At 32.7% G+C, this 26,545-nt stretch overlaps 1 protein-coding gene across 7 annotated transcripts in view; it reads left to right on the forward strand.

The window, feature by feature from the left end:
- RBM26 (RNA binding motif protein 26) overlaps nucleotides 1-26,545 on the forward strand; it is a 78,363-nt gene that overhangs the window by 34,449 nt on the left and 17,369 nt on the right. For 5 of the 7 annotated variants that reach the window (XM_012723259.1, XM_012723257.1, XM_012723258.1 and 2 more), the window contains exons 10-20: nucleotides 1,550-1,661; nucleotides 2,763-2,922; nucleotides 5,329-5,493; nucleotides 6,117-6,248; nucleotides 7,418-7,489; nucleotides 13,733-13,858; nucleotides 14,197-14,271; nucleotides 15,617-15,784; nucleotides 17,432-17,536; nucleotides 22,312-22,512; nucleotides 24,990-25,076. In XM_012723259.1, the coding sequence (XP_012578713.1) occupies nucleotides 1,550-1,661; nucleotides 2,763-2,922; nucleotides 5,329-5,493; nucleotides 6,117-6,248; nucleotides 7,418-7,489; nucleotides 13,733-13,858; nucleotides 14,197-14,271; nucleotides 15,617-15,784; nucleotides 17,432-17,536; nucleotides 22,312-22,512; nucleotides 24,990-25,076 (1,403 nt within the window). The remainder of the gene's footprint in view (nucleotides 1-1,549; nucleotides 1,662-2,762; nucleotides 2,923-5,328; nucleotides 5,494-6,116; nucleotides 6,249-7,417; nucleotides 7,490-13,732; nucleotides 13,859-14,196; nucleotides 14,272-15,616; nucleotides 15,785-17,431; nucleotides 17,537-22,311; nucleotides 22,513-24,989; nucleotides 25,077-26,545) is intronic. The other 2 variants (XM_012723260.1, XM_004680080.2) reach the window with 1 other exon arrangement.

Raw genomic sequence — 26,545 nt, forward strand, 5'->3', positions numbered from 1 at the left:
AAAAAAAAAAAAAAAAAGTAACCTGTGAGGCTAGGGAAAAGAGAGAATTCTCTCGCTGGAGGGGAAGGATGTCCTATGAGGTTTCTTTAAAAGTGGAGTGGTTTGAAGGCCCTCCCTGGTGGTGCTGTGGGTTAAAGCGCAGCACTAATACGCTAAAGCCACTTCAGCATGATTTCAATCCCTGCCTGCCCTGGAGGTGATCCCACATGGTGCGGCAGACTTCTGACCACCCCGCTGCTCCCCCTCAGCCGTGTACTTTGTCGATCTGTCTGTTCTGCTCCCCACTCTGTCTCTCATAAATCCTCTCACCGTCTGCACACCTCTGGCTTGTACCCCAGTTCTGTATGCAGAAATAAATCTTTTTTTTTTTTTAAAAAGGTGGAATGGTTTGAGCTTGTGTAGTGATGAAAGAAAGTACTAGTTTAGAAGGAATAGTTCAAATTGAAAACAGCAAGGTTCTTTGGTAGCAAAATTGATTGCAGTAGAACTGAAAATCAGAAGCCCAGGTAGAAAGATGCACACTTGGTTAAACTTGATGCAATTTTGTATGAAGGTCATCAAATGAAAGGAAATGCAGGATAAAGGGATGTGGACAGAGTCTGGAATAAGATTGAGAAAGTGTAGTTCAATTAATATAAATTTCACAAAAAAATTTAAAAACTGCATTTAAAATAAAACAGCCCCCCCCCCACCAAAAAACAAAACAAAACCCAGAAATTAGAAATGTAGACCCAGGTCTTTATTGCAGAATTCATGAATGATAGAGTGAGAAGATCTTCTGCATGGAGATCATCATGGTAGCCTTGAGAGAAATTGTGTTGAAACAGATTCTAGATACACTGGGTTAGTTTGTGTTTAGAAATACAAAGAATAGGGCTTATACAACAATTTATCCAGTTTTTAAAATTACATTTTACTGTGTGGGCCAGGTGTCATGTTTTTAACATTGGTGTCGTTTGGAAATAAACAGGTTAAAGTTCTTCCTACGTTAAAGTAGCAGGTATTGACAGCCCTTTTGCTGCATTTCAATCTTGAATAGTTATTTTTTTAAATCAAATACATTTGTATTATATTAATAGGTTATTATATACATAAGCAGTTCAGTTCAATCACAACGTAGGTTACTCATTCTTTAAGAAAGGTCATTGAAGTAGTGTTAAATTTGAAACCTTTTGTATAATACATTTGATTTTGAAACTATGAGGGTAGAGGCTCAAGTAATTTGTTAGTTATATCTATATTTATTGTTGACAAATGGGAATAGTGACAAGGGTTTTATGTCTACTTTGTCCCCCTAAAGAAATGAAGCATATTTTATTTGGACATAGAAGAATACCTGAATTCTTTTTCACAATTAGGAGTGAAATGAGTTTGAGATAACTACAAATCTTTTGATTATTATAGAATGAACATTTATTTTTCTTTCAAAATATGTATTTGGACAAAAGCAAAAACCCAGAATTTAGTTTCACGATGAAAGTTAAGGATGTAACCATGATAAAGAAAATATTAATCTGTGCTTTCTTTTTTTTTTTTTGTTTTCAAACAGAAAAACCTCCTAATAAAAGCAGTATGAGGATAGTAGTGGATTCAGAGTCAAGGAAAAGAACCATTGGTTCTGGGGAGCCTGGAATTCCTACAAAGAAGACTTGGTTTGATAAGTAAGCTGGCAGGGAAAATTGAGGAATTATACAGTGATTTTTAGAATTGTTGCAGTATTATTATAAAATTACAGAATTTTCTCTCAAAATACAATCCATATTCTTTTCTCTAGGCAATCTCAACCTAAAGTATAAATTTACATATAATAAAATGTTTAAGTTAGGTGTCTGGTACTTTATAGTATTTCCATCTAGAAATGATATGTTGGTTGAGACCCAGTATTTCCCTTTTCCACCTCCCACATCTAAGAAAAGCACCCCTTAATTTGTAGATATCATTGAATACTAGCTATATACAGGATAATGATGAGTCCATCATCAGGGAAGGAAGTATTGGTAGGCGGCATTAGCATGTGAGTAATTCCTCTTAAGAACAAAAAGTGATCTTGCTGGGTAAGGGAGGTTTGGTTAGATGCTGAATTGATCAAAGTAGGATTTCAGAGAAAAGAGTAAGAATCGAAGTGGGTAATTTTGTATGATCATTCATTTGTAAAAAATTACGTAAAGAGAAACTAGATCATACTTGGAAAACTTAAATAATCTATTTAATAATGGCTAACTTATAGGTCTAACTCTACTTTTAATTCTGTGTGTTAGGGCAAGCAGTATAATTTCTCTGGGCCAGAGTTTAGTTCTGACTTCAAGTGTCATATGTATGGTGTGTAGTACTGACATTTAAAATTCTTTTTCCTAGTTGGAAAAAAGGTTAAAACTTATTCCTTGCTTTTAATAAGTTTTAAACGAGGATACGTTTGAGTAAACTAGCTTTCAAATTACTGGAACAGAGGCTTTACGTACAAATTGAATGGAAGAGGGTGCCAAGAATTTTAAGTAGAAGTAGATTAGAAGAGGAAAGCTGATAAGGAAAGAACCAATTCAGTTCTTTTTGTGAAGAATTGAACTTCTTGTGAAGGTGATATTACTTATTTGAAAGCTTCATTTTTTTTGGAAGAAAGATTATTTAAATTTCCTTTTTCAACCAGTATTTCCAGTTTTGTAAAACAAAAAAAAAAAGAACTTACAGTATAAACTATTCCTTTGTATTTGATAGAGGTCAGTGTTTATAAATGAGTGTATTAATTACCTTGATTTTTGTTACAGACCAAATTTTAATAGAACAAACAGCCCAGGCTTCCAGAAAAAGGTTCAGTTTGGAAGTGAAAATACCAAACTTGAACTTAGAAAAGTTCCTCCAGAATTAAATAATATCAGTAAACTTAATGAACATTTTAGTCGATTTGGAACCTTGGTTAACTTACAGGTAAGAACAATGATTCTTTTGTCTTTGTTTAAATATTTGGGCAAGAACGTAATGAAATAAAAACTTTTATGAGGCAGCATTATGGAAAACTTGAATAACCTAATTCACAAAATTGGGTATGAAATGAAACTGCGATAGAAAAATGTTTTTGAATAATTTTATTTTCAAAAGAGGAGTTTTCACTGTTTATATTGTTATTTTTTTATCTGATATTGTCAAAATCACATCAAGTTAAATAATCTTACTGACGAAATATAATTTTCATTTTCTTATTTCTCAAAATCATTTTAGCAGAATGCTTCAGTCAACTTATTTTGCTCCTTCTCTGATGGGATATTTTTAGCAGATAGTTTTGAAGGCCCCAAACTATGATCTTTAATTCGTCGAAACATATACTTTTTCTTCTGCCTTTTTGGAGCATAGTTCAGGATAAATACTATAATATGTATTTGACCTCACCTAACTTGTGAGAATTTTTCTCATATTTTTGCATGATATTGAAAGTGTTGAAATAATCCTGGACTTTTTTTTTCCAGTTTGTATAGCATTCTTTTCAACTAAAAATTTTTTATAACCTAGTAAAAGAAATAAATTTTGATATAGTTTAAGCTGATATTTTAGAAAATTTTGTTTCCTTACCACTTAAAAAATACAAAAGTGAAAAAAATGCATAATTGCTTCAGATGGGGCAGAGAAGATTTATATAGATGTTAAAGAAGGTGATTTTAACTGTATCTCATCTTCCTATATCCCCATAATATAGTTGCATTATTGTTAACAATTTACTATGTGATAATCCAGATTTAGGGGGAATTCCTATGTGTATAAGTCATTCTGTCAATACAGAAAAAACTTAAAATATATATAAAATATGCATTAGGAAATACATAGGCCAGCCCTCCCTGGTGGTGCAACGAATTGGGAGTTAGCACTGCAAGCCAGCTGCAGCTGCTTCAGTGGAGTTTGATCTCCAGCCCCGGATCAACCTTTGCTGTCTCGCCCTCCACACCCCTCTCTCTGCAGTGTACTTTGTTGATCTGCCTGTTCTGCTCCCCATTGTTTTTGGTGGAGCCTCTCACCCCCTTGCACCTCTGGCCATTACCCCAGTTCTGTATTATAAATAAATAAATCTTTAAAAAAGAAATATATAGGTCATAGTATACATAAATTTTATAGTTGTTTCTTTACTCCTGGATATCTGAATGTCTTGTTATGGTAAATTCAGTTTGATGTACTATATTCACATCTAAAAAAAAGTTCTCAGAATATTCTTTTCTTAATATAATTAGCTGTATTATGTGATCATAGTAGTTTAAAAAATTTAGCTGAGGGGCGAAACTTGGTTATCATATTTCAATTTGCATTTTCTTAGCTCCAGTCAGTTTGAATCTTGTCTCTTTTCTAGTCCTTTTGCTATATATGCATCCAATCTATTTCTAAAATAGCTATTTTTAAAAATCAAGTATAAAAACTGTTAGCTTTTCTTAAGCTTCATAAAATAACGTTTCACAGTCCAGTAAATGTTATTTTTAAAATGCTTCCTGAATTCTTCCCTAAAGCTAGTATTTATTGCATACTTTATATTCTCTGTTCCCCGTGAATTATTTAGTTTTTAACACAGCATAGGTATTGTTACCCTATTTATGGAATGGGAAATGAATGCACAGAAACTAAATAACTTCCTCATGTTCTCCTGAGAGTAACCGTTAAGGTTTGAGCTGGCAGTTTGAGTCATTCTGTGTCCTTAATCTCTCCTATGTTTCATATCACCGGTGGTTTATATATCACACTTTGGAAAACACTGCTATTAAGAGAACAGAAATTTTGAAGTGAAAAGCTTTGACTCACAACTCATTAGCTTTATAGGTCGACAATCACATACTATTTGAATCTCAGTTTCCTTATTTGTAAAATGTTATGCGGGCCTTTTTTCTTCTCCTCTTAAATATTTTCACATCCTTAGAAATATTTATGTGGGAATTACAAATTTGGAAAATTTCATTGGTGAATTTTTCTTGTAATTTTTAGTTAGAGATCACTCATTTCAAAAACAGTTTGTTGCCTTTTCTTGATATTTGGATCTTGGCCCAGGTCATTATTGACCTGGAATTATTTCTCATAATCAGTATTAACATTTGGGCTCTAAGAGAGTGTCATTTTGAATATTTGTTTATAGTATTTATGCAATCAGAATTCTTTACTAAGTATTATAAAGAGGAGGCTTGTTGTCAACTTTAAATAATCCTCAGCATTTCTTGTATTGAAAATAGACTGTTAATTATCTCTAAGGAGGTGTAATGATAGCTCTTACTTTGAAGGATTGATATCTCACTTCTTGGGGAATTGTATTCTGTAAAGCAACAGATTTATTTGGAAATTCACTGTTTTTAATATTTTAAATCTTAGGTTGCCTATAATGGTGATCCCGAAGGTGCTCTTATCCAATTTGCAACGTATGAAGAAGCAAAAAAAGCAATATCTAGTACAGAAGCAGTGCTAAACAATCGTTTTATTAAGGTTTATTGGCATAGAGAAGGAAGCACCCAGCAATTACAAACTACTACTCCAAAGGTAAGAGAAATTTATGTGAAATTAAAAGCTTAGAAAGCTCTTAGTATGGTGTTTCAGAGCAGAGGTGTTGCAGTCAGGTAGATTTTAGTTAAGATCTTAAGCTCTACCTACTACTGTGAGCAGTATGAGCTAAGAAAGCCACCCACTCCATCTCTGTAGCCTGTTCTTTTGTTTTAAAGTTAATTCCTAGTTTAGACAATGAGACAATATATGTAAAGTTCATAGAGCAGTCCCTGGTAGATCGGAGACTCACTACATGTAGACTCAGACTGGTTTATCTTGGAAATCCTTTCCTCTCTTTCCCTCTCTCTTCAGCGACTCAGTCAATATGTTAGATTAATTGCTTATTAAGTTGTATTATAGCAGTTTTTCTCTTAATCTGTTCATTAAAAAAGAGACGATAATGAGAAATTTATTACTTCATTTTTATAAATAAAAATAGCTTCATTATTTTATGCAAAGAAAACATGTAAACACAGGTGTGAAGAAAATTGGAAGTCAGATTTTGAATATAGTTTGCATTCTTAAGACTTTCTCTTTATGGGCAATTTAATAACAAAGTAATGAAGATTACTTTTCATGTTCCTAAACTAATCAGCTTCTTAACAATATTTTGTTTGGAGGTAATGCAGCCTTTAGTTCAGCAGCCCATTTTACCTGCTATAAAACAGTCAGTCAAAGAGCGGTTGGGTCCAGTACCTTCCAGTACTGTTGAACCAGCTGAAGCCCAGAGTGCCAGTTCAGACCTTCCGCAGGTATGTGAAGTTTTACCATTTTGTGTCACTTAATAGATACTCAGTAAATTAGTTTCCCTTGGTGGTTTCACTTATAATTAATTGTGTATATTTATTTGTACAGAAATGAGATAGTCTATGTATTTTTGAAACCTACCTGTGAGCTCTTTATTTTTACCATTACCTAAATTGTCTTAATATTTCTTAGTTGAACCTTAAATACTTCTCTGTGAGAAAGCATTTATTTTCACTTTGTGGAAGAGATAGTTTTCAGCATACTGACTTGAAAAGTGAAGTTCAGTTCACTAATTCTTATTTTCCCCATCATCTTTTACTTAACTAGAATTCTGTTCCAGAGATAATCATACTCTAGACTGCTTTGAAAGTTTTGGGGATGTAAAGGCTTAAACCATCAGGTTTTAGTATGTTTAATATATGATTTTAAGTTACTTTTATAATTCTCAGAATTTTGCTTCACTTATTCCTGAGTCTTGAGTTTTCTTCACCATATATCATTCCTTTCCCACTCTTTCCACATTTGAGTGGCAGTTTTCTTGTTTCTACACCCTCACTCGTTCTGAAACTTAGCTTTCCTTTGTTTCCAGATGTTTCAGCATTCACTGTATAAAATAGTTAGGATATGGTTTCCTAATTAATGGATGCCACTGTTTAAAAGTCTTCTTAAAATAATGTATTGAAATTACTTACGAAGAATAAGATACTGAATTTCTACTTTTAAAAAATGCAGAATGAAAATTGGTAAAATACTAGCTTAAAAAAGTGAAGCATCCAAATTCTGTTAACTTGAATCTTAATAGTATTTGTCTATAAGACTAACATTTTAGGAAAGAATGGCTTTTGTTCTTAAGCTCAAGAAGCAGCTGGTATGTTAATACTTAAAAATGTTCAGACTTTCTACTTGTCAACACAGGATCCTAAAAATTTATGATTCTATCTCATGGAGGAGACTTTAGTAGCATCTAGTTCAAACCTCTTTGTTTTATTTCATAATTTTTCATGATTGAGTAATATTGCACATTGTCTGATTTTTCTGCACACATTTTCTCTTTAAAAATTACCCTTAACACTTACAGAGTCAGTATATGTTAGTAGAGTCAGAATGTTCAAAATCCCAACAGACTTCTTTATGTTTGGGGAAACACTGAATATGTCCATTTTAATTTTTTTAGAATGTAACTAAGTTATCTGTGAAGGACAGGTTGGGTTTTGTATCAAAGCCATCTGTTTCAGCAACTGAAAAGGTAAGAATCTAGCATGATGTGTTTGTCTTGGCTTCATAAATGTTTTTCAGGTGGCATCTTAATTTTTTATTTTTTTTTCTTAATTCCAAACTTTGCTTCCTAATATTTTCTGTATCTCTTACTCTAACTTTTTTGCTTTCTATTTGCCAAAAAGAGTTTGCATATGTTTTCATGTTTTGCATCAGCATTTATATACTTGTCTCCCACTATATTTCTATGTGTCCAAACTTAATGTTTTTATTTTATTATAGTTTCATTAGTTATATTGTTCCTTTTAATTTGATAATTCCGGCAGCCCAATAGAAAGAAAGGACAGTGAATTAGGAATTCTGCGGAGTTTGAGCTCTGGCTCTTTACTTACTAACTGCATGATGTTGGTAGTGCTCTTAATCTTTCTGAACCTTATCCTCACTGGTTAAATGGTGGTAATTTTTGTCTTGCTTGTGAAGTTTTATGAGGCTTACGTAAAATCAATTACTTAAAGGTATATTGTAATTAGAAAAAATAGTGTAAATGCTTGTTTTTTTTTTTAATTATTATTAGCTATTTATAGCCTGACAGTACATTTAGTTCCCTTTTTTTTAAAAAAAAAAATAGGTTGTGAATACTGATTAAATGAAGACCATTTATGTACCTGTTGTATAATTCTTGTAGCTTTTTTTTTTTTTTCTGGTCAGGTGTAATGAATGCCCTGATGTTTAGTCTTATTTGAGGTGTGTGGAATCATGAATACTGGAATTAGATAATCTTTCTTATTCCTTTATCTTTACCTTAAAGGAAGGAAATGTCCAAATAGCTTTATGGTTGCAATACACTGAAATTGGAATGGAATGTGAGTCTCAATATTTCTAGTCCCTGGCTCTTTGCATTGTGAAGATTTCATATGAATTTGATTTTATATTATATAGAGCCTCCCATGAAAAGCTGACCTGCTGTCCTCACCTGTTCTTTAGTATATTTGGTTTATTATGTTAAATTTTGCATTCTGTATATTAGATATTCTTGGATGCATTAGCATTACTTCGGACATAACATGCCTTAAATCATTCATTATTTTCCACATAAATTTATTTCTTCTCCTAGCCACCACCTCTCAAGGTAGTACCACCATTTCCAAATTGTATAATCTAAAACCCTTAGTGTCTTTTTCATGTGTTATAGTCCACTTCTCTGTCTACCATCTTCAGTTCCCTGGCCACTGGACACAGTTTTGGAGCTGGTATGCCCTCCTTTATTTTACACTGCTTCCATTCTGCATCTTAATTTTAATTCCTTACAGAAACTTTCATTTCCTCAATTAAATGACTGATTGATAATTCATTAATACCTCTGTTACTCTCATTCTATTATTTCTGCTTTAGTTCTTCCTTTCTACTCTAACAGGTCCTTCTTGGTTCATTGTTCTTTGCTCTTACCTGTGTTTATTTCTTTTTTGGTGATCATTTTCATGGAATGCATTTCCTTTGGCATAACCAAATTTTACTCATTCTTTTCAAAGATTGAGAAGCTCTCTAGCCTCTTCCACAAAACCTACAATTTTTTTCATGTGATGCACTTCCTTTTCTCGAATTTGTGTTGCTTAGCTTATGCTTTTATTTTGGCAGTATCTAATTATTTATTTTGATGTGATTTCACCTTTGTAATGATAATTAACTAAGGAACAAAAAATGCAACATAAGGCCTCTTAGACATCATGTTGTGTACCGAACAGTTTTGAAAAGTCTAAAATCTTCATATTGTTTAGGATTTGCTTGTGTTAAGAATTGGACTTTGAAAGTAAAGTTATATTAATTACATAGATCTCACCAGAATTCCCAGTATTAAGTAGGCCTTTGATGTAAGAAACACGTATGTGGTGCTTTAAGAGAATATCACCAATAAACCTTTTCAGGTTTACTGAAAAGATTATTTACGGTTTGACTAAGTAACTCTTAAGTTTTATTACCCTTAGTTTCTCAGATACTGTTATAATTTACTACAAGGTACTTCTTTAAAAACCTGTTGGAACTTATTTTGAATATAACAATGATACATTATAATTGTATATCTTTTGTATTTGATTTTAACTGGAGCATTGTCTTTTAAAAATGATAGTTGTATGAATTAATTTGTAGTCAATAATTTTTCAAAATGCTATTTTAAATCCTTTCATTCTTACCCATGAGGAAAATCTGTTGTTGTTTTTAAACAAGTACTAATCGTAGTCATGACTGGCAGTATATTACACGTGATATATGTGTAAGGAAATATTAATGGAAATAACCTCTGTCTCATTAAGGAACTGGTTTTTTGTCTTGGAAAGTAAGAATTATTAGTGATGTACATTTAAACAACACAGCATATGATATTTTTCAGCTCATTTTATGAATTCAGCATAGTTTTGGTGCCAGTCCTAACAAGTATATTATAAGAAAAGAATTATTGACCAATATTTCATGAATATAAACATAAACATTCTAAACAAAATATTAGCAAATGTCCAGTAATAGGAAAAAGTTATTCATCATGGCTAGGTAAGGTTTAGTCTGGAAATGCAAGAATGACTTGACATTTGAAAATTGTTTAATTTATCATACCATATTTATAAAATATGGGGAGGGGGATGAACTCCCTACTTACATCAGAGAAAAAATGTGAAATTCACTATTTAGTCACATTAAACACTGTAAACTAGCAATAGAAAGATACCTTTAACTTAATAAAGGATATCTGCAGCTAGTATAATGGTGAGCTATTAAATGGTGTGATTAGGAACATGTAAAGATTTCCCTGTAATTACTTTTTTTTTTTTTTAACCTTCTGTAATATAAAGCCTAACTGGTACAAGTAAGGTCAGAAAACAGAATATATAGTATAAAGATTGGAAAGACCATGGTGGAGGACTGTGGTTTTTTTGGGTAGGGTTGGTGTAGGAATACATACCTGAAGAGGTGGTATCTTATATTTTTGAGTCATATATGGTATTGCCAACTACTGTTAACCTTAATTTAAAAAAAAAAAAAGATGACTGCATTAACTCACATATGACATGATGTGTATATAGAAAATAGAAAACCCCAAAAAAATCACAGTTAGAATAAATACATGAATACAGTAAAGTCAATAGAAATGCAATCAATATGTAAATCACAAAACATGGGAAAACCCATTTGGGAAAATAGAGAAAATTATGCTTGTTAGGAAAGGCGACTGCCTGTTCTTAGTAATTGTAGCATCTTCTTTTGTTGGATTTGTGGCTCCTCTCTATTGGTTTCACATAACAGATTTTCTTCTCTTTTATCACAACTGCGTCCTTGTCTTTTGAAATAAGGTATCTATTGCTATCCAGAGTCCTAATATCTAAATTTGAAACCAAATAGATGCAGATAGTGAGCAGTCTTTGTAAATCCTGCAGTTTCTAAGACACATTTGAGCACCTCTGAAATAGAGCTAGAGCTTACAGATACTTCTGGTTATGGGTCATTAATGGCAGTTTTTAAAGAAGGATATCGGAAATGATAGTGTGCATCACTGGTAGTTATAGTAAATGATGTGTGTAATCATCACTGAAACTCAATGAAATACTAGCTAATAATTCTATTTTTACAGAAGGAACTTCCTGGGTAAAACCAGGAAATGGGGCGCTACTATCAGTAAAGGAGTTTTCCTCTTTCTCATCAGATACTTTTTTTTGTCTTTTTTACAAGTGCTTTGAACCAGCACTCTCGTCAGATATCAGATATTAATGAGTAATGTTGAAAGCAGTGCTCCCCTTGCTGAAAATGGAGAAATTCTGGATTAAATAAGTGGGTTACATTATTTTTGAGCTTCTCACAACTTGGATACACTTTTTAATGTTTCTATCTGTTTTTTTTTATTGCGGTATAATTTACAGTGAATTTACAACATAGTAGTTAACAGGGGATAGATGTTAATGATTCAGTATATGTATGTTGTGAAATGATTAGTAAGTCTAGTTCATCCACATAGTTATATAACTTTTTCTTTTGCGATAAGCATTTTAAGATCTATTCTTAACAGCTTTCAAAATTATTATATAGTATTGACTAATCTCCATGCTGTACATTATAACTGAATTTTATGCCTTTTGACTTGCCCGACAAAAATGCATTTTAAAACTGGAAAATTGGGTTGTGCTGGTCATTGTTTCCAATTTATTTGAGTGTAGATGTCTTTGTTAGTTACAACTTTTCAATTTGTAACTGATATGTGGAAAAGTTTAAGAAACCAGAGTCTGTTGTCTAAAGCAGATTGTGTCACTCTTTATAAAGTTGTCTCATTATACAATCATACAAGTTGTGTGGTGTGGTAAAGTAGTAAAAAAGAAAGTTTTCTCTACATTTACAAATTATAACTAAAATCTGTTTGCAAATTAAATCTGTTTACTACATTATTAATTAAATATAATAATTTTATATTTTCTTGTGATGATGGCATATTTTCATTATCAATGAAATAATATAAAGTAGATTTTGATACAGCTTTGAAAGAACTTTTTGGGTTTGTAAAGAGCCTTTATTTTTAAACATGTTTTGTATTGAACAGTACAGTTATAGTATTGTAGGTTTTTAGAGATGAAAACAGCTTTGAATACTTAGAGTGATGAGTCGCCTAAATTTTGTGATAATTGCTAGTCTAATTTTATGATAAAAGATTAGAAAGTGGTATTCAAATTGCTATATCTCTGATACATGCAGGTATTAACATTTTAATAGTTAAAAAGTGTAACCCTTTTTTCCTTACAGATACTCTTATCTTTGTGTATTTACTTTAACCTTTTTAGATCTTAGTTCCTTTAAAGACCTTTGAAACTATATTTTGCTTCTGGAAAGTTACATTGTTCACACACACTTAGCTTTTGAAACTATTTTTAAAAATATTTATTTACTTATGCATACAGAATAAGGGTATAGGCCAGAGGTGCAGGGGCGGTGAGTGTATTCACCAGAGACAGAGTGTGGAGCAGAACAGGCAGATGGACGAAGTACACTGCTGAAGGGAGCAGCGGGCCGGTCAGGAGACATCTGCCGCGCCATGTGGGACACCTCGGGACGGGGATCGAACTTGCACTGAAGCGGCTGTGGCCAGCTTGCAGTTCTGCGTCCTTACCTGCTATGCCCCCAGGGAGGGCCCATCTTTAGTTTTTTATAATAGTCATAGATTTCCCTCAAGAGATCCCTGGACTCTTTTTCTATGAACTAGTAACCTATCATTCAGTGGCATGTACAGCTTAAAAATACAAGGCATTTTTCTCCTTGAATTGACACTCTTGCAGAAAAGTTATCTACTCTTAATTTTTCATCTCTTCAAATTAGTGCAATTTTTTTTCAGGTATTACAGTGTGCCCTTGGTACTTGGGTAAGCACTGCAAATGCAAGCAAGAAAAATAACTCACAAAATGAACTTTTCTGTTTGTAAGGACATTAGATACCATTAAAATTGAACTTTTCTGTTTTATAGATGAGCAGACTGAGGTCTTAGGCTCTTGAATATCAAAATTAGTTGGCAGAAAAGTTAAGAAATGGGAATCACAAATAAGGACCTAAAATAAAAGACAAAGCTTTTATTTTAGGTCCTTACAGAGTATACAAGGAAGAGACACATGAATTAGTTTATCACCAGGGCTTTTTAAAAATTAAATATTTTAATAACTAATGGAATATAAATTCTTGAAGGACCTGAGTGGAAAAAATGATTAGGGTTTTGTAGAGGTCCTGACTACTGAATTTGAACTGGGTTTAATGGAATATAGTGTCTCAAAATAAAAGAAACAGTACTAACAAAGAAATGGAGATAGAAAACAATAAAGATAATTTTAGAACTGCAGGCTGAAATGGTCATATTAGATTGTTTGAGGGACAGCATCCAGTTTCCTTCTGTGCCATGCTCTTGTGCACAATTTTTGCTTTAATAGGATTAGTAGTAATGTAGTCACTGAAAATGAGTATTTTCTCACTGGTAGATTAATGATAGTTTTTTCCCCTTGACTTGAAGTGTTTATTTGTATGTTTCTGCTTATTTCCTAAAGCTATATATATATATATGTTGTTACTTAAAACTTTAATTTTATAAGGTACTCCTCATTCATAAGCTCCTGTCAGATCACTAAATATTGTTTAGTTATTATATATTTAGTTCAGTGTGCTAACTTTTGACAGAATTGCTTTAAATTTTTTAGAAAACAGGACTTAGGGAAAAAAATTCTTGATTTTGCTTTTTATGAAATTGAATTTGTATTGCTAGGTGTTGTCTACATCTACTGGCCTAACAAAAACTGTATATAATCCAGCTGCTTTGAAGGCTGCACAAAAAACCTTACATGTTTCCACTTCTGCAGTTGATAATAATGAAGCACAGAAAAAAAAGCAGGTAAATAGACCTAGTAGTGTACAAAATGTGCATGCAGGAAAGCTTTCCTACAGGTAATGCGTTTTGCAATACTTACACAAAGTAGAATTCAAAGAAAGGTGTGTTTTGGCTGCTACTGAACTTCTCTTTTCCGAATTATAGCAGTAAATAATTTTACTTGTAACAAAAGATTCTCCTGATTTATTTTTGAAACTTGCATGCATATTTTAGTTTTACATATCAAAACTTTGCATTTAATTATTGTTGCCAAACTTCTGCAGATAGAACCATTTCTCTCTAATAATAATTGGGCAATAAACAGTAATATCCTAATGGTATTTTTCATTCCTTTTCTCTAGGAAGCATTGAAACTTCAGCAGGATGTAAGGAAAAGGAAACAAGAGATTTTAGAAAAGCACATTGAAACACAGAAGGTGAAACATTAGAATTGGCAAATTTACTTATAAATGTCATGATTTTGAGTGAATTTAATCCTGTGAAACATATTTTAATGTAATTGATAATGATAATATCAATAATAAATAGATTAATGTATTAGAGGTGGTAAGCCTACATTAAATGGTAGATTGGGAAGTGGAATACTTGGGTTGTCAATTTGAACTGAAAATTAGGTGTTTCTTGAGATTTGTTGCTGCACAGCTGTTCAAAAGAATGAAAAGTACCCTTTTTTTCTTGACCTTTGTTTAATTGATTTGTGATACTTTAGTCTTATATCATCCAACAGAGTAGCTAATAGCCACACCCAATTGTTGAGTAACTGAAATTTATCTAGTTCAAATTGAGGTGAGCTAAAAGTGAAGGATGCATACAAGAGTTCAAGACATAATAGGATGAAAAGTAAAGCAGCTCAGTACTTTTTGTTGAAATGTAACATTTGGTATATAGTGGGCTAAATAAAGTAATAGTCCAATTTTTAGTTGAACTTTTTATTGTGGCTGCTAGAAAATTAAAATATACATATGGTATGCAATATTTCTTTTGTATAGTGTTGCACTGATTTTTTAATATAAGTTAGTGTCATCTTGATTCTGCTCAACAATAAAGGTTATGTCATTTTACATTATCATATAAAATGTATGCCTTTTCTAGTTTAATTTATCAAGCATTTTCAGAAAATGCTTAATAAAGAGCTATCATAACATTTTATACCAAAAGCTGACTTTCACTATAACAGGACTTATAATTACTCTGTGGTGTCTTTCAGCCCATATTACCTTGTTTATATTCTTGCTTCCTACCCATGTGAGGGGAGATATCTCTCCAGTTACTCTTCCCTGTGACAAAGAAAGTAATTTAATGTTCCATTTTTGTAATATTCTTAGAATAGAGTCATAATGAACAGAGGACTAATGTTGACATCTTAAATTCTGGTTATTTCTGGGTTGCAGACTACATTTCGAGTAGAAATATTTAGAGGCTATAGAATCAACAAATGAATTAGAAAGTAAAATTGTTGATAATATTTCAAATAATATCATGATTATGATTGAATGGAATTTCTTACGGTATTGTGCTTTGAACTTAACATTCCAAGAGACTGTACACTAGTAGAGCTCTTCACAAAATATTCTCTTGAATTAAGATAGTAAATATCACCATATCTGCTGTTCAGCTATCTCAGAAGTTGTAAGCCTTATCATAAACACATAAATTGAAAGGAATAGTTATTTTTGTATTTATTTACTCTGCAATGTTTGCCTTGTTAATAGTAACGGTAAGAATAAGTATCATATTTTTCTTTTTTAAAAACTCTGGCAGATGTTAATTTCAAAACTAGAGAAAAACAAAACAATGAAGTCTGAAGACAAAGCAGAAATAATGAAAACGTTAGAGGTTTTGACAAAAAACATTACCAAATTGAAAGATGAGGTCAAAGCTGTTTCTCCTGGACGCTGTCTTCCAAAAAGCATAAAAACTAAAACTCAGGTATTTTAGTTTGTATTGTTACTCATATTACTATTGGTTAAGAAACATTATTAAGACACATTATTGTTTAAGAATCATTTTTCCTTTTGGGTAATATCCTTTGCCCAAAACCTGACTATTGTATCCTACCATTCTCCCCCTCCTCCAGATATCAGTAATTATATGAATAAAAAGTAAAGTCTGCTAATCTTTTGAATCTTGTGGATTGCCCACAGGAAGGTAGTAATTGGGACAGCAGTTATAGATAACCTTGAAAAGGTAGTTTGGGAACAAAATGATGAAATAAGTACTGAATTTCTTGACTGAGGAACTTAAGCTTTGTTTCATAAGTAGTTGATGTATAAAATATTAACGAACAGAATTATAACAGGACTATACAAAATGAATTGATTGTAAGTGGAAAATTCAGGTAGATTTACTCATATTAGATACAAGTAAATGAACAAGATGATTTCAGATGGTAGTAAGTGATTTGAAAAAATCCCTGAGAGTTATGTTATACAGTATTAATACTGGGTATATGTATATATGTATACAATCCTGAATTCAAACTGGTATTTCTGCTTCTACTCAAACAACCTTTGTTTCTTCTTTTCCTTTCTTTTTCCATATTTTCCTCCCTAGTTCCATAACAACTCGATTGTCACTGACATCAATGCAGTATTTATCTGCATAGTCTTGTAGTACATTCTGTATGTTTAAAATTACTGCAACAATTCTACATCTAACTAACTAAATAAGAAATTTGGAATTTATTTGCCTTCTTTACAACTTCACAGTATATTCCACTAAGTAGAGTTAGAATCATCTAGGAATACTTTCTTTTGTAAGGTCATGTTACTGTTAGATAAAGTTGTGTGTTTTTAATTATGTCCATTCCCCTGACCTTGCTGATGTAATTTTTTTTTTTTAAAGATTTATTTATTTGTGCATACAGAGCTGGGGTACAGGCCAGAGGCTCAGGGGCGGTGAGAGGCTTCACCAGAGACAGAGTGGGGAACAGAACAGGCAGATCGACGAAGTACACTGCTGAGGGGAGCAGCAGGCGGGTCAGGAGAGGTCTGCCATGTGCATCTTCTCCAGGGCAAGCGGGAATCGAACTCATGCGGAAGTGGCTTTAGCTTCTCAGTGCTGTGCTTTAACCTGCTGTGCCACCAGGGAGGGCCCGCTGATGTAATTTTTTAATAAAACATTAACATAACTCAGAAATTTAACTTTATCAATAAAGGTATATATAGAAGACCTTTTTCCTTTTTATCCTTGACACATTACCTCTTGCTTCCCCACTTCTTGGAGGGCTTTGTGTAAATATATTTGCTATATAAAAGCATATTAGGTAAATTGCTTGTTAATATTTAGGCTTTCATTTCTCTTTTCACAGTTCCTGAAAATTACTCTGTACCACTCTTGCTATACAGTATACAGAGAATAAATTATAGGGAAGTCAGTGGAAGTAGAAACAAGATAGGAAGCTATTGTAGTCGTGTAGACCAGAGGTGATTGATGGACTGGAATAGGGCAGTAGGCCTGGAGATAGAGAAATGTATGGATTAAATGGGAATTTGCAAACTTTTCTTTGTGAAAGAGTTTTATATAAATACAGGCTATTAATTACTATCACCTAAAATGATAATTACTATTTTCTAGATGCAGAAAGAATTACTTGACACAGAATTGGATTTGTATAAGAAGATGCAAGCTGGAGAAGAAGTAACTGAACTCAGGAGAAAGTATACAGAATTACAGCTGGAAGTATGTTTCATCACAACTGCATTGTATGCTCAAGAGTAGCAGAGATAGTTGTGGTTATTTTGAAACTATATTTCCCTCATCAGGGTCAGTTTTTGCTAAGCTCTGGTGTACATATTGGGAAGCATATATACAGGAAAGAGGGCAGAGACAAAATTTTTCAGAACTAGGAAGAAAATACTAAGGAATATCAGTAGTTGCATCTATTTAGAGTCTCCACTTACAGTTAATTTTTTTCCTATTCTATTTTTACATGAGCTTTTTACCTGGAACCTAGGTCTATCAGTGTCTTTTCAGAATCTCCTCTGAAGAGGATGTAAGCATGTTGAGTTGGTTTGAGCAACTTTGGTCAAACCGTATTGAAGAACATGCTTACTTTTGCCTATAGATGGTGCTGTGGATATTTATAAAAGAGAAATAAACTGCTTTCTTACAATTTAGTTACATGATTATTTAAGAAAAATCTCCCGCAAAATCAGTACTTAACATTAGAATTTTTATCATTTTAGCAAGGAGATATTTGAACATCAGAACTGCATTTTGAAGTACAGAGACACTAATGGTGTTGATGCATGTTTATATTGCTGAAGCCACAATTTAAATATTTTGTATTTTAGTTGAATCCTTTTTTAAATTTTGAAATAATGCTCCCCCTTTTTTATTTTAAAAAATTGATTAGTTTGATCAATTTCTCCAACATTAGTATATGTCTGTATTGAGTGCAAGCATCCAGCTATTAAAGACTAAAATTTAGCAGCCACAGTCCTTGTCTTAAAGTTCTATCTTGTCTAACAGTTATAGGAAGTCATAGGATGTTATCTTAAAACTGCACATGTTATGCATCATTTGGAAACTTGATGTGGTTGCCTTTATGTTCTCCCCAAGATAATGGGTTTTGAAAAGATTGTTATTGGTAATATAAAAGTTGTTTTTGCCTCATCCTGGTGATTTCAGGCTTCTTTGTGAGACTTTAAAAAAATACTAGTTATCATTTTCAAAATTTTGGTCCAGCCTAGTATTTAACAACTAATTGATATTATTTCCATTATTCTTTTTTCTTTTTCCATTTTCTTCTTTTTTTTAATGTAGCATTGTTTTATAGTATAGTGGTATAGGATCATACCTCTTCATATATGTTACTACACCATACCTACCTCCAAGGGATCTATAGTCCTTCACTATAGTCCATTGGCCTCTGGCCACACCCTGCTGGCCTCTTTCCCCCTCCAGATAAGGCAACCTTAGTTTTACAGTCAGATTTCTAGGATTTGTTTCATGGTTTGGTACTGTCTGACCCTTTGAATTGTTTCTTTGTATTACACATAAAATGAAACCATTGGTATTTCTTCTTTTGACTTAACTTTTCTTTGCATTTTCCCCTTCAGTTCCATCCATGTTGTTACAAATGGCGGAAGTTTTTTTTTTTTTCTTTAACAATTGAATAGTATGCCATTGTGTATATATACCGTATCTTCCTAATTCATCTATTCTGGAGCCTTAGTTTGGCTATTGTAAATAGGGCTGCAGTGAATATATGTAGGCTTGTGCTTATGTCTTTGAGTTAGTGTTTTTGCATCCTTCAGGTAGATAAGTAGGAGTGGAATTACTGGATTGTATAGTAGAGCTACTTACACTGCTGTGAGAAACCTCCACACTGATGTCCATACAGTCTGGACCAGTTTAAATCCCCAACAATGAATGAGTTTGTTTTTTTCCACATGCTTGCCAACACGTGTCTCTGTTCTTCTGAAGATGAACTAGTGCCACAAGTTTGAGATGGGTTTTATTGGCATTTCTCTGAACATAAGTGATTTGAGCATTTTTTCATGTGCCTGTTGTCATCTATATATCTTTTTCATGAAGTGTCTGTTTAACTCTTGTGTCCATTTTTGAATGAGCTGATTTCTTTTACTTGAGTTGTATGCATTCTTTGTAGATCTTGCATATAAGTCCCCTTGCTATATGTATAGTGTTATAGATATTTTCTCCCACTCATGAGGGTCTTTTTGCTTTAATGATCATTTCTTTTGCTGTGGCCTCTACAAAAGAAATAATTTGATAGAATCTCACTTGTTATTTTATTTTGTTTCTCTTGCCCTTGGTGATAAGTCCACAGACATTTCTTAAGCAAGTCTCTTAAAGTTTTTCCTGTTTTTATCTGTTTTTTATAGTTTCAGGCTTAACATCCAAGTCTGTAATCCATTTTGAGTTAACTATTATGTCATATAGTCTAGTTCATTCTTTTGCATGTTACTATCCAGTTTTCCTGGCACCATTTGTTGAAGAGGCCTTCCTTTTTCCTGTATAAACTCTTGGCTTCTTTCTTATAGATCAACTGTCCGTATAAGTGTAGGTTTATTTCCAGGCTCTCAGTTCTATGCCATTGGTTTGTGTATGTTATTGTTAATTCCAATACCCATGCTGTTTTGATCAGTATAGCTTCATGGTATAATTTTAAGAATGGGAATGTGGTGTGGTGCCTCTGTTCTTTTATGTCATTATTGCTTCGGTTATTTGGGGTCCTTTGTGGTTCCTTATGAAACTCTGTTTCGTTCTATTTCTGTGAAGAATGCCACTGAAACTTTGACAAGGATTGCTTTGTTCTGTGTATTGTTTTGCATCAGATTGCCATTTTTGGTTCTTTATCTAAACACTGATGACATTTGCTGTTTTTCTTTCATGATAGCTAAACCTCTGCTTGCAGTTAGTATTGTAGTAATGTAGTATTTTCCAGAGGATGTTCATTGACCCCACCAGTTTAATTTTTCATTAATAGTTATTAGTGGGGAAAAGTTCTGAGGCCCAATAAATTTGGAAAAAATTATGTTAGGCATGCATTTTGACGGAAGGATTTCTTAGTCTTTTAATTTGTAATTCTCCAAAAATGCATATTACTCAGTACTGCTCAAAACTGTGTGTCCATAGACCTACCTTTGAGATGTTGTATGTTCCAAGGGCATATTTTTTATAAATGCTGCTCTATGACATTAACCCTTGACTTGTTATGCTTATTGTTTGGGTTTTAGATAATTATTTTGGCTGATTTTAGTATTAATACTTGAGATGAGGAAGCTGAAATATACTGGCAGAACTTTGACAGAGGTTCCTGCTTAATATTTTCACTTGGATGTCTCATATCCTCACACCACGTCTGTTCAAAATTGTGCTTATTTTGCACCTAAACTCAGTCTGTACAATTGCCCAAATAGGCATCTTAATTGATTTCTAACTTCAGAATAAGTATGAATGCCATGCCATGTTTTAGGTATGTTATTCCTAAATGTATATAAACTGTTTACTTTTCTCTTCATTGACAATACTGTAGATCAGACTCTGTCTTCAGTTGCTGTGGGTACAGTAGTAGCCTGCTGACTGACTTCTCTAAACCTTTATTCTCTTCTTCCTTCTATTCACTTTTAAAGCTATAGCCAGGAGAACACTTTAAGTACTGATTTGATTACATCACTCTACTCTTCTGCTTAAAATATTTTAATTGATTTTCATTGCTCTTGAGATAAAAATCAGAATCCTTATTATGGTCTTTAGAGTTATTATAGAGTTCTATTTATTTCTCTGATTTCATCTCTCCTTCCCATGTGGTAAAGCTATACTGTATTTTATTTGTTCTTTCAAGTACCATGTTTCTTTCAGCCTTGTTCCATTGTTCATGCTGTTAACTCCTGTCCCTCCCCCTTGCATTGCTTGTTCTTTCTTCTTTCTTTGATTCATTGAATAAATATTAAGTATCTATAATCTACCAGCTGCTATTGTAGGTGCTTGGAATAAAGTACAGAATAAAAGGATTCACTGACTCTTGATGGATTTTTTTTTTTTTAAAGATTTATTTATTTGTGCATATAGAGCTGGGGTACAGGCCAGAGGCTCAGGGGCCGTGAGAGGCTTCACCAGAGACAGAGCGGGGAACAGAACAGTCAGATCAACGAAGTACACTGCTGAGGGGAGCAGCGGGCGGGTCAGGAGAGGTCTGCCACGCCATGTGGTCACCTCCAGGGCAGGCGGGGATCAAACTCATGCGGAAGCGGCTTTAGATTCTCAGTGCTGGGCTTTAACCCGCTGCGCCACCAGGGAGGGCCTCTTGTTGGAATTTTATTCTACAGTTTATTCATTGCAAATCTTTAACATTCTGTTGATGTCTTTAAATAAAGCATTTCTTACTTTTTAAATCACTTTTTTTTAGTATACTTAAATAGCTTGCACTACTTAATGTCTTTTTACGTATCTAGGATTTACACACAGGAAGTGCTTATTGGGTATTTGTGGAATAGAAAAGAATGATTTACCATTCATACAGAATTATTGGTTGTTAAGTGATCAAAATGATGAATTTGAGATAACTACTTAGTCAACAGGGAAACAAATAGAAATACTATTGCAAGCTGGAAAAAATACAATTACAATGTATATGTGTAATGTGTTTTAACCTGACTTCTGAAATAATGTGTAGACAATATTATTTGGAAATCAAGGGTTTCTGGTCTTTTTGTGTATAGTCTGATGTCTTAGAGGTTAAGAACTTAATAGAAAAAGATACTTTTAATAATTTCAAAGCACTGCTTAAATTAATGTTTTTTCCCCCTGAATTTCTTAGTTACCTAACTTTGCTTTCACTTTACAAACTAATAACTGAAATTATGAGCTCTTATTACATGGCATTGTTTTAACATATCAGTTTGTATAAATATTTGACTCATCTGAGAGAGTGTAATACTTGTGTTAGTCATTGTGACATTTAACCTTTGTGTCTAATTTTTTTCTAGGCTGCAAAACGAGGGATCCTTTCATCTAGTCGGGGTAGAGGAGTTCATTCAAGAGGTCGAGGTGCAACTCATGGCCGAGGCCGGGGTCGAGGTCGTGGTCGAGGTGTACCTGGTCATGCTGTGGTGGATCACCGCCCCAGAGCATTGGAGATTTCTGCATTTACGGAGAGTGATAGAGAAGATCTTCTTCCTCATTTTGCGGTACTTTTCTACTGCCCAACAGAACAAATGCTGGTGTCTATTGTTGGGGATGATGGATACACTTAATTGGGAAATTTTGAAAATGACATGAATAATTGATCAAATATTTGATTAATATATAATAATTTTGTTAATTATTTTAAAAAACCTCAGAGGTTTATTGTTTGTTTAATTACCATCTAGAAGAAATTGAATATTCTTAAACTTAAATAGCCTTCAGATATTGTGAAATAAATTAACTTTGACTTTGTTTTAGAGAAGGAAGTTTTGTAATTTAGTTTCATTTGATAGTTACTTTTAAGGAAGGAAGAATCTAAATATTGCACAGGCCATCCAGAATTTATTTTTATTTGGGTGGAATTTTATTCTTGATCCTGCTGACTTAGAATGAGCCAAGACAAATGGTGTATGATCTTCATGTTACCTTAGTTCCGGGGTTTAATTAGAGGGAGTCAGTCAGTGTTATTTGATCAGTCTCTGAGAAGAGAGAATAGAATTCTAGTTGTTGTTAATACATTTTTTAACTTGAGCTTCCTAGCATCCATTGAGCTGATATTTAGAAGAAGCTTATACCTGCCTAAAGGCCTTTTCAGCTTAAATGTTGTGGTTCTTAGTGATGTCTTAAAGGTTGGTTACTTAGCATTAATTTTATCAGAATTACTGTAATTGCTCTTGAGATATGAAGGGCATACTACTTTTTACCCTTAAGTATTTACATATTTATAATCAAGTTAAGTCTAGATACTTCAGTAGCTTGGAGAAGAAGGATTTTTCATAGAAGTAGAGATAGGGAAAGAAGAGTAAAGTTTCATGAAGTAATAAAACTAGCTTAGGTGATAAAGAAAGTGTAAGCATTTGATAGGTACACACATGATTGAATGTTTGGCAAATTGAGATTTTAATGTTTGGCAGTCATATTCCAGGCTGTTACTAAAAGTTACAAAGATGTAACTGTACTTTGTTAGGACACAGGGAGGTATTGAAAGAAATGGTGTGTGTTCGGGAAATAACTAAAATGATTAATATTTAAGGATGAAGAATCTGGAAAGTCCTATGCTTGATAACTTCAAAGGGAGAAAGAAAGGAATCCGAGAACTAGACAGGAACTTGAAGATAATCTAGCCCAACTTTTTCTTATTTTGTACCCCACTTTCACACCTTTCACAAAGGGCAACAAACAGCTGACTTAATTGGATATAGTTGTACAACTAGTAAGGAAACTAGCACTGAACATGCTAAAATAACCTAAACAAATAAGGTGAGTTGTTATGACTAAGAAGGTTTTGTTTTTAGGAATATTAAAAGCTATTAAATAGATTTTTTTTCCCTTTGGTGGAGATTCCAACTAAACTTAAAAGTTAGTAGTGGTAATATACATTTTAAAATTATCAGTCTTTCGGCATGCAGAAGTGTAGCTTCTCCATCTCAACCTGTGATTTGAACACATAACAGGTTAACAGAAAATACCCACATTATTAAAGAACCATTAGCTACTATAAAAATTGTCATTAGCAAAAGTTTTTATTCATCTGCTGGGCCCAATATTAGTAATAAAAATTATAGCTAAAACTTATAGAGTACTTATTTTGACAGTTACTATTTTGAGTATAATAATATTATGAATTATTTCAGGAACTTTGCAGTAGTTACCCTTATTATATCCATTTTGCAGGGCAGGAAAATGACGCTTAAAGAGATTGGGATGTTCAAATTTACACAGCTAGTAACTGACAAAGTGGGGAGCTGATTGATTCTAAAGCTCATTTTCTGTAAGAAGAAAGTGTGTGTTGTGTGTTTGTATTTTATGAGATTGTGGTTATAATTTCATTTTTGGGTAAGGAAGAAGGATGTCAGTAGTAGTAATGTTTGGAGGACTAGAATTTTACATGATAAGCATTGATCTTTGTAGAAAAATACTCCTACAAAGTGGAAGAAATACCTAGCAAACCAAAAACAGGCATTAATTAAAATGTGCTTAGCTTTTAAATGTCCAAAAGGAATATGTGAGCTTTTGGAGTATATATGAATGAAAGCAGGGTCAGATGATGTTAAATTATTGAATCAGAAGACTCTCAAGTTGGTAATTAATTTATTTTGGGGATCTTACTTCCCTCTGTCTTTAAATTGAGAATGATAAAAACACTCATAGCAATCTGATGTTTAAATATTCTGCCTGAGAAAGAAGAATTAGTCATGTTCTGGGATCAGAGTAATGAATATAAAAAGCAAGGGAAATAAGGAAGCTCAGACTCTGAACATTTTCTTTATTTAAAGAACAGTAAAATCAAGTAGAAATTTCCCTAATTCTAAAAAGCATTGAATTATAAATAATAATGAAAGATAAGTCCACCATTTTATCTTATAATATCAAGTACTAAAACGAATTATTCACCATTTAAAACATATTTTTAAAAACATTAAAATTTTGGCTGTTTCAAAATATTTATTTGGGGGAAATACTTTTTTTTAATTTAAAGCAATATGGTGAAATTGAAGATTGTCAGATTGATGACTCTTCACTTCATGCAGTAATCACTTTCAAGACAAGAGCAGAAGCTGAAGCAGTAAGTATCGCAAATCTAATTTATTAGAAATTCAGATGTAAATGTCTTATAAATATTACTTTGTTTTAATATAAGTGAACTTTGAAAAAACTTACTAAATAGCAACTCTTTTTAGATAGAACATACAAAGTGGAGTTCTCAGCCACAAAGAATGTCCTAAGCAGTTGGGCAATTCTATATATAATTCTTGATGTATAATGTATTATAGTTACAAATTTAGTAAATTCTCAGTTCATTTTCTTGAGACAACAGTAGTTCTCTTTCTTTTTTCATAGGAGATAGAGTCAACCCACTTTCTGTTACCCATTTTTTCAGCAGGCCTAGAACAAGGTCTGGTTTGACAGAGTGAGTGGTGAAGAATAAGGAAAAGCTGAGTTATAACACGGTGGTAGTTCTTCTTAACTCTCCTTATTTGTTGTTTCCGAATTCCAGTAGGCTGAAATATAAAGAAGTGTTCTGAACTCAGCATACCATAGTTGGCCTCTACACCTTTTACCCAGGACATAATACATCACTCAGCTAAGAAGGACATGTTAGTATGGTTGTCTTACACTGTATCTCGTGTTTGTCTTTGCAAAGAATGACCAGAAGTATACGTAACCTCATTTTCACATTCATTTAAGATTAGAAAAAGAAAAATGGATGTGAAGTGCAGGCGATTTATAGAAACATTTTAGCCCTGTGTGTTCTTTTTTCAGATTTTAAATAAATAGATGTACCAGTTTACCCTTGGAAAAAAAAGTTTTTTAAGAGTTGCAAATATTTACTCTAATGAGAAGGAAGCATGGGATACTCCTCAGAAATTTTAAGTTGATTTTTATATAAATATGTTTTGAAGACCTACTAAACTGACTTAATCTCTTAGTGTAGTGAAAACTCTGGGCAAGCCCAATGATACATAGATTGCTGGGAGGCTTTTGGAGCATTAAAAACCAGTATATTATGATTCCAGTAAGTCTTAGAAAAGTGTTTTAGGGTTGGGGGTAAATAGTAGATAATTTTATAGAATAGGAATTTCTGGTTCTAAAGTTTTGTTCTTTTATATCAAGTTTTAAGTCATTTTTTACTTAAGGATCTCCTGCAAAAGTAAAAAGTAATTTATGATTGATGAGAGCTTAAAGTTTTTTAATTTTTATAAAGTGTATGTATATATGTTATTTGAAAAAATAGATCTTCAATCAATTTTCTCTCAAAGGTATTACTGAGTACAAGTTTAGAATAAGCTTTTAAATAAATCTTCAGTGATAATTTTCAAAGTAATGTTAGATAAGTAGTTTGTGTACCATCTCTTTATGTTATGTTTTATTTTCTAAGAGATAGTCGTTTAAAAACAATTGTAGTTGTTATTGTATAAATGCCTAAAATGTTACCAAGTTTGTGGATTTAGTAATAACTTTAAAATATATAGGCTACTTTTCCCTGCTTAAATAATTTTTGGAGGCTTTACTTTTTGTAAGACTTTCTTTTTA

The sequence above is a fragment of the Condylura cristata genome, unplaced genomic scaffold (assembly GCF_000260355.1).
Source record: "Condylura cristata isolate star-nosed mole 26May11 unplaced genomic scaffold, ConCri1.0 scaffold00010, whole genome shotgun sequence".
Taxonomy (NCBI): domain Eukaryota; kingdom Metazoa; phylum Chordata; class Mammalia; order Eulipotyphla; family Talpidae; genus Condylura; species Condylura cristata.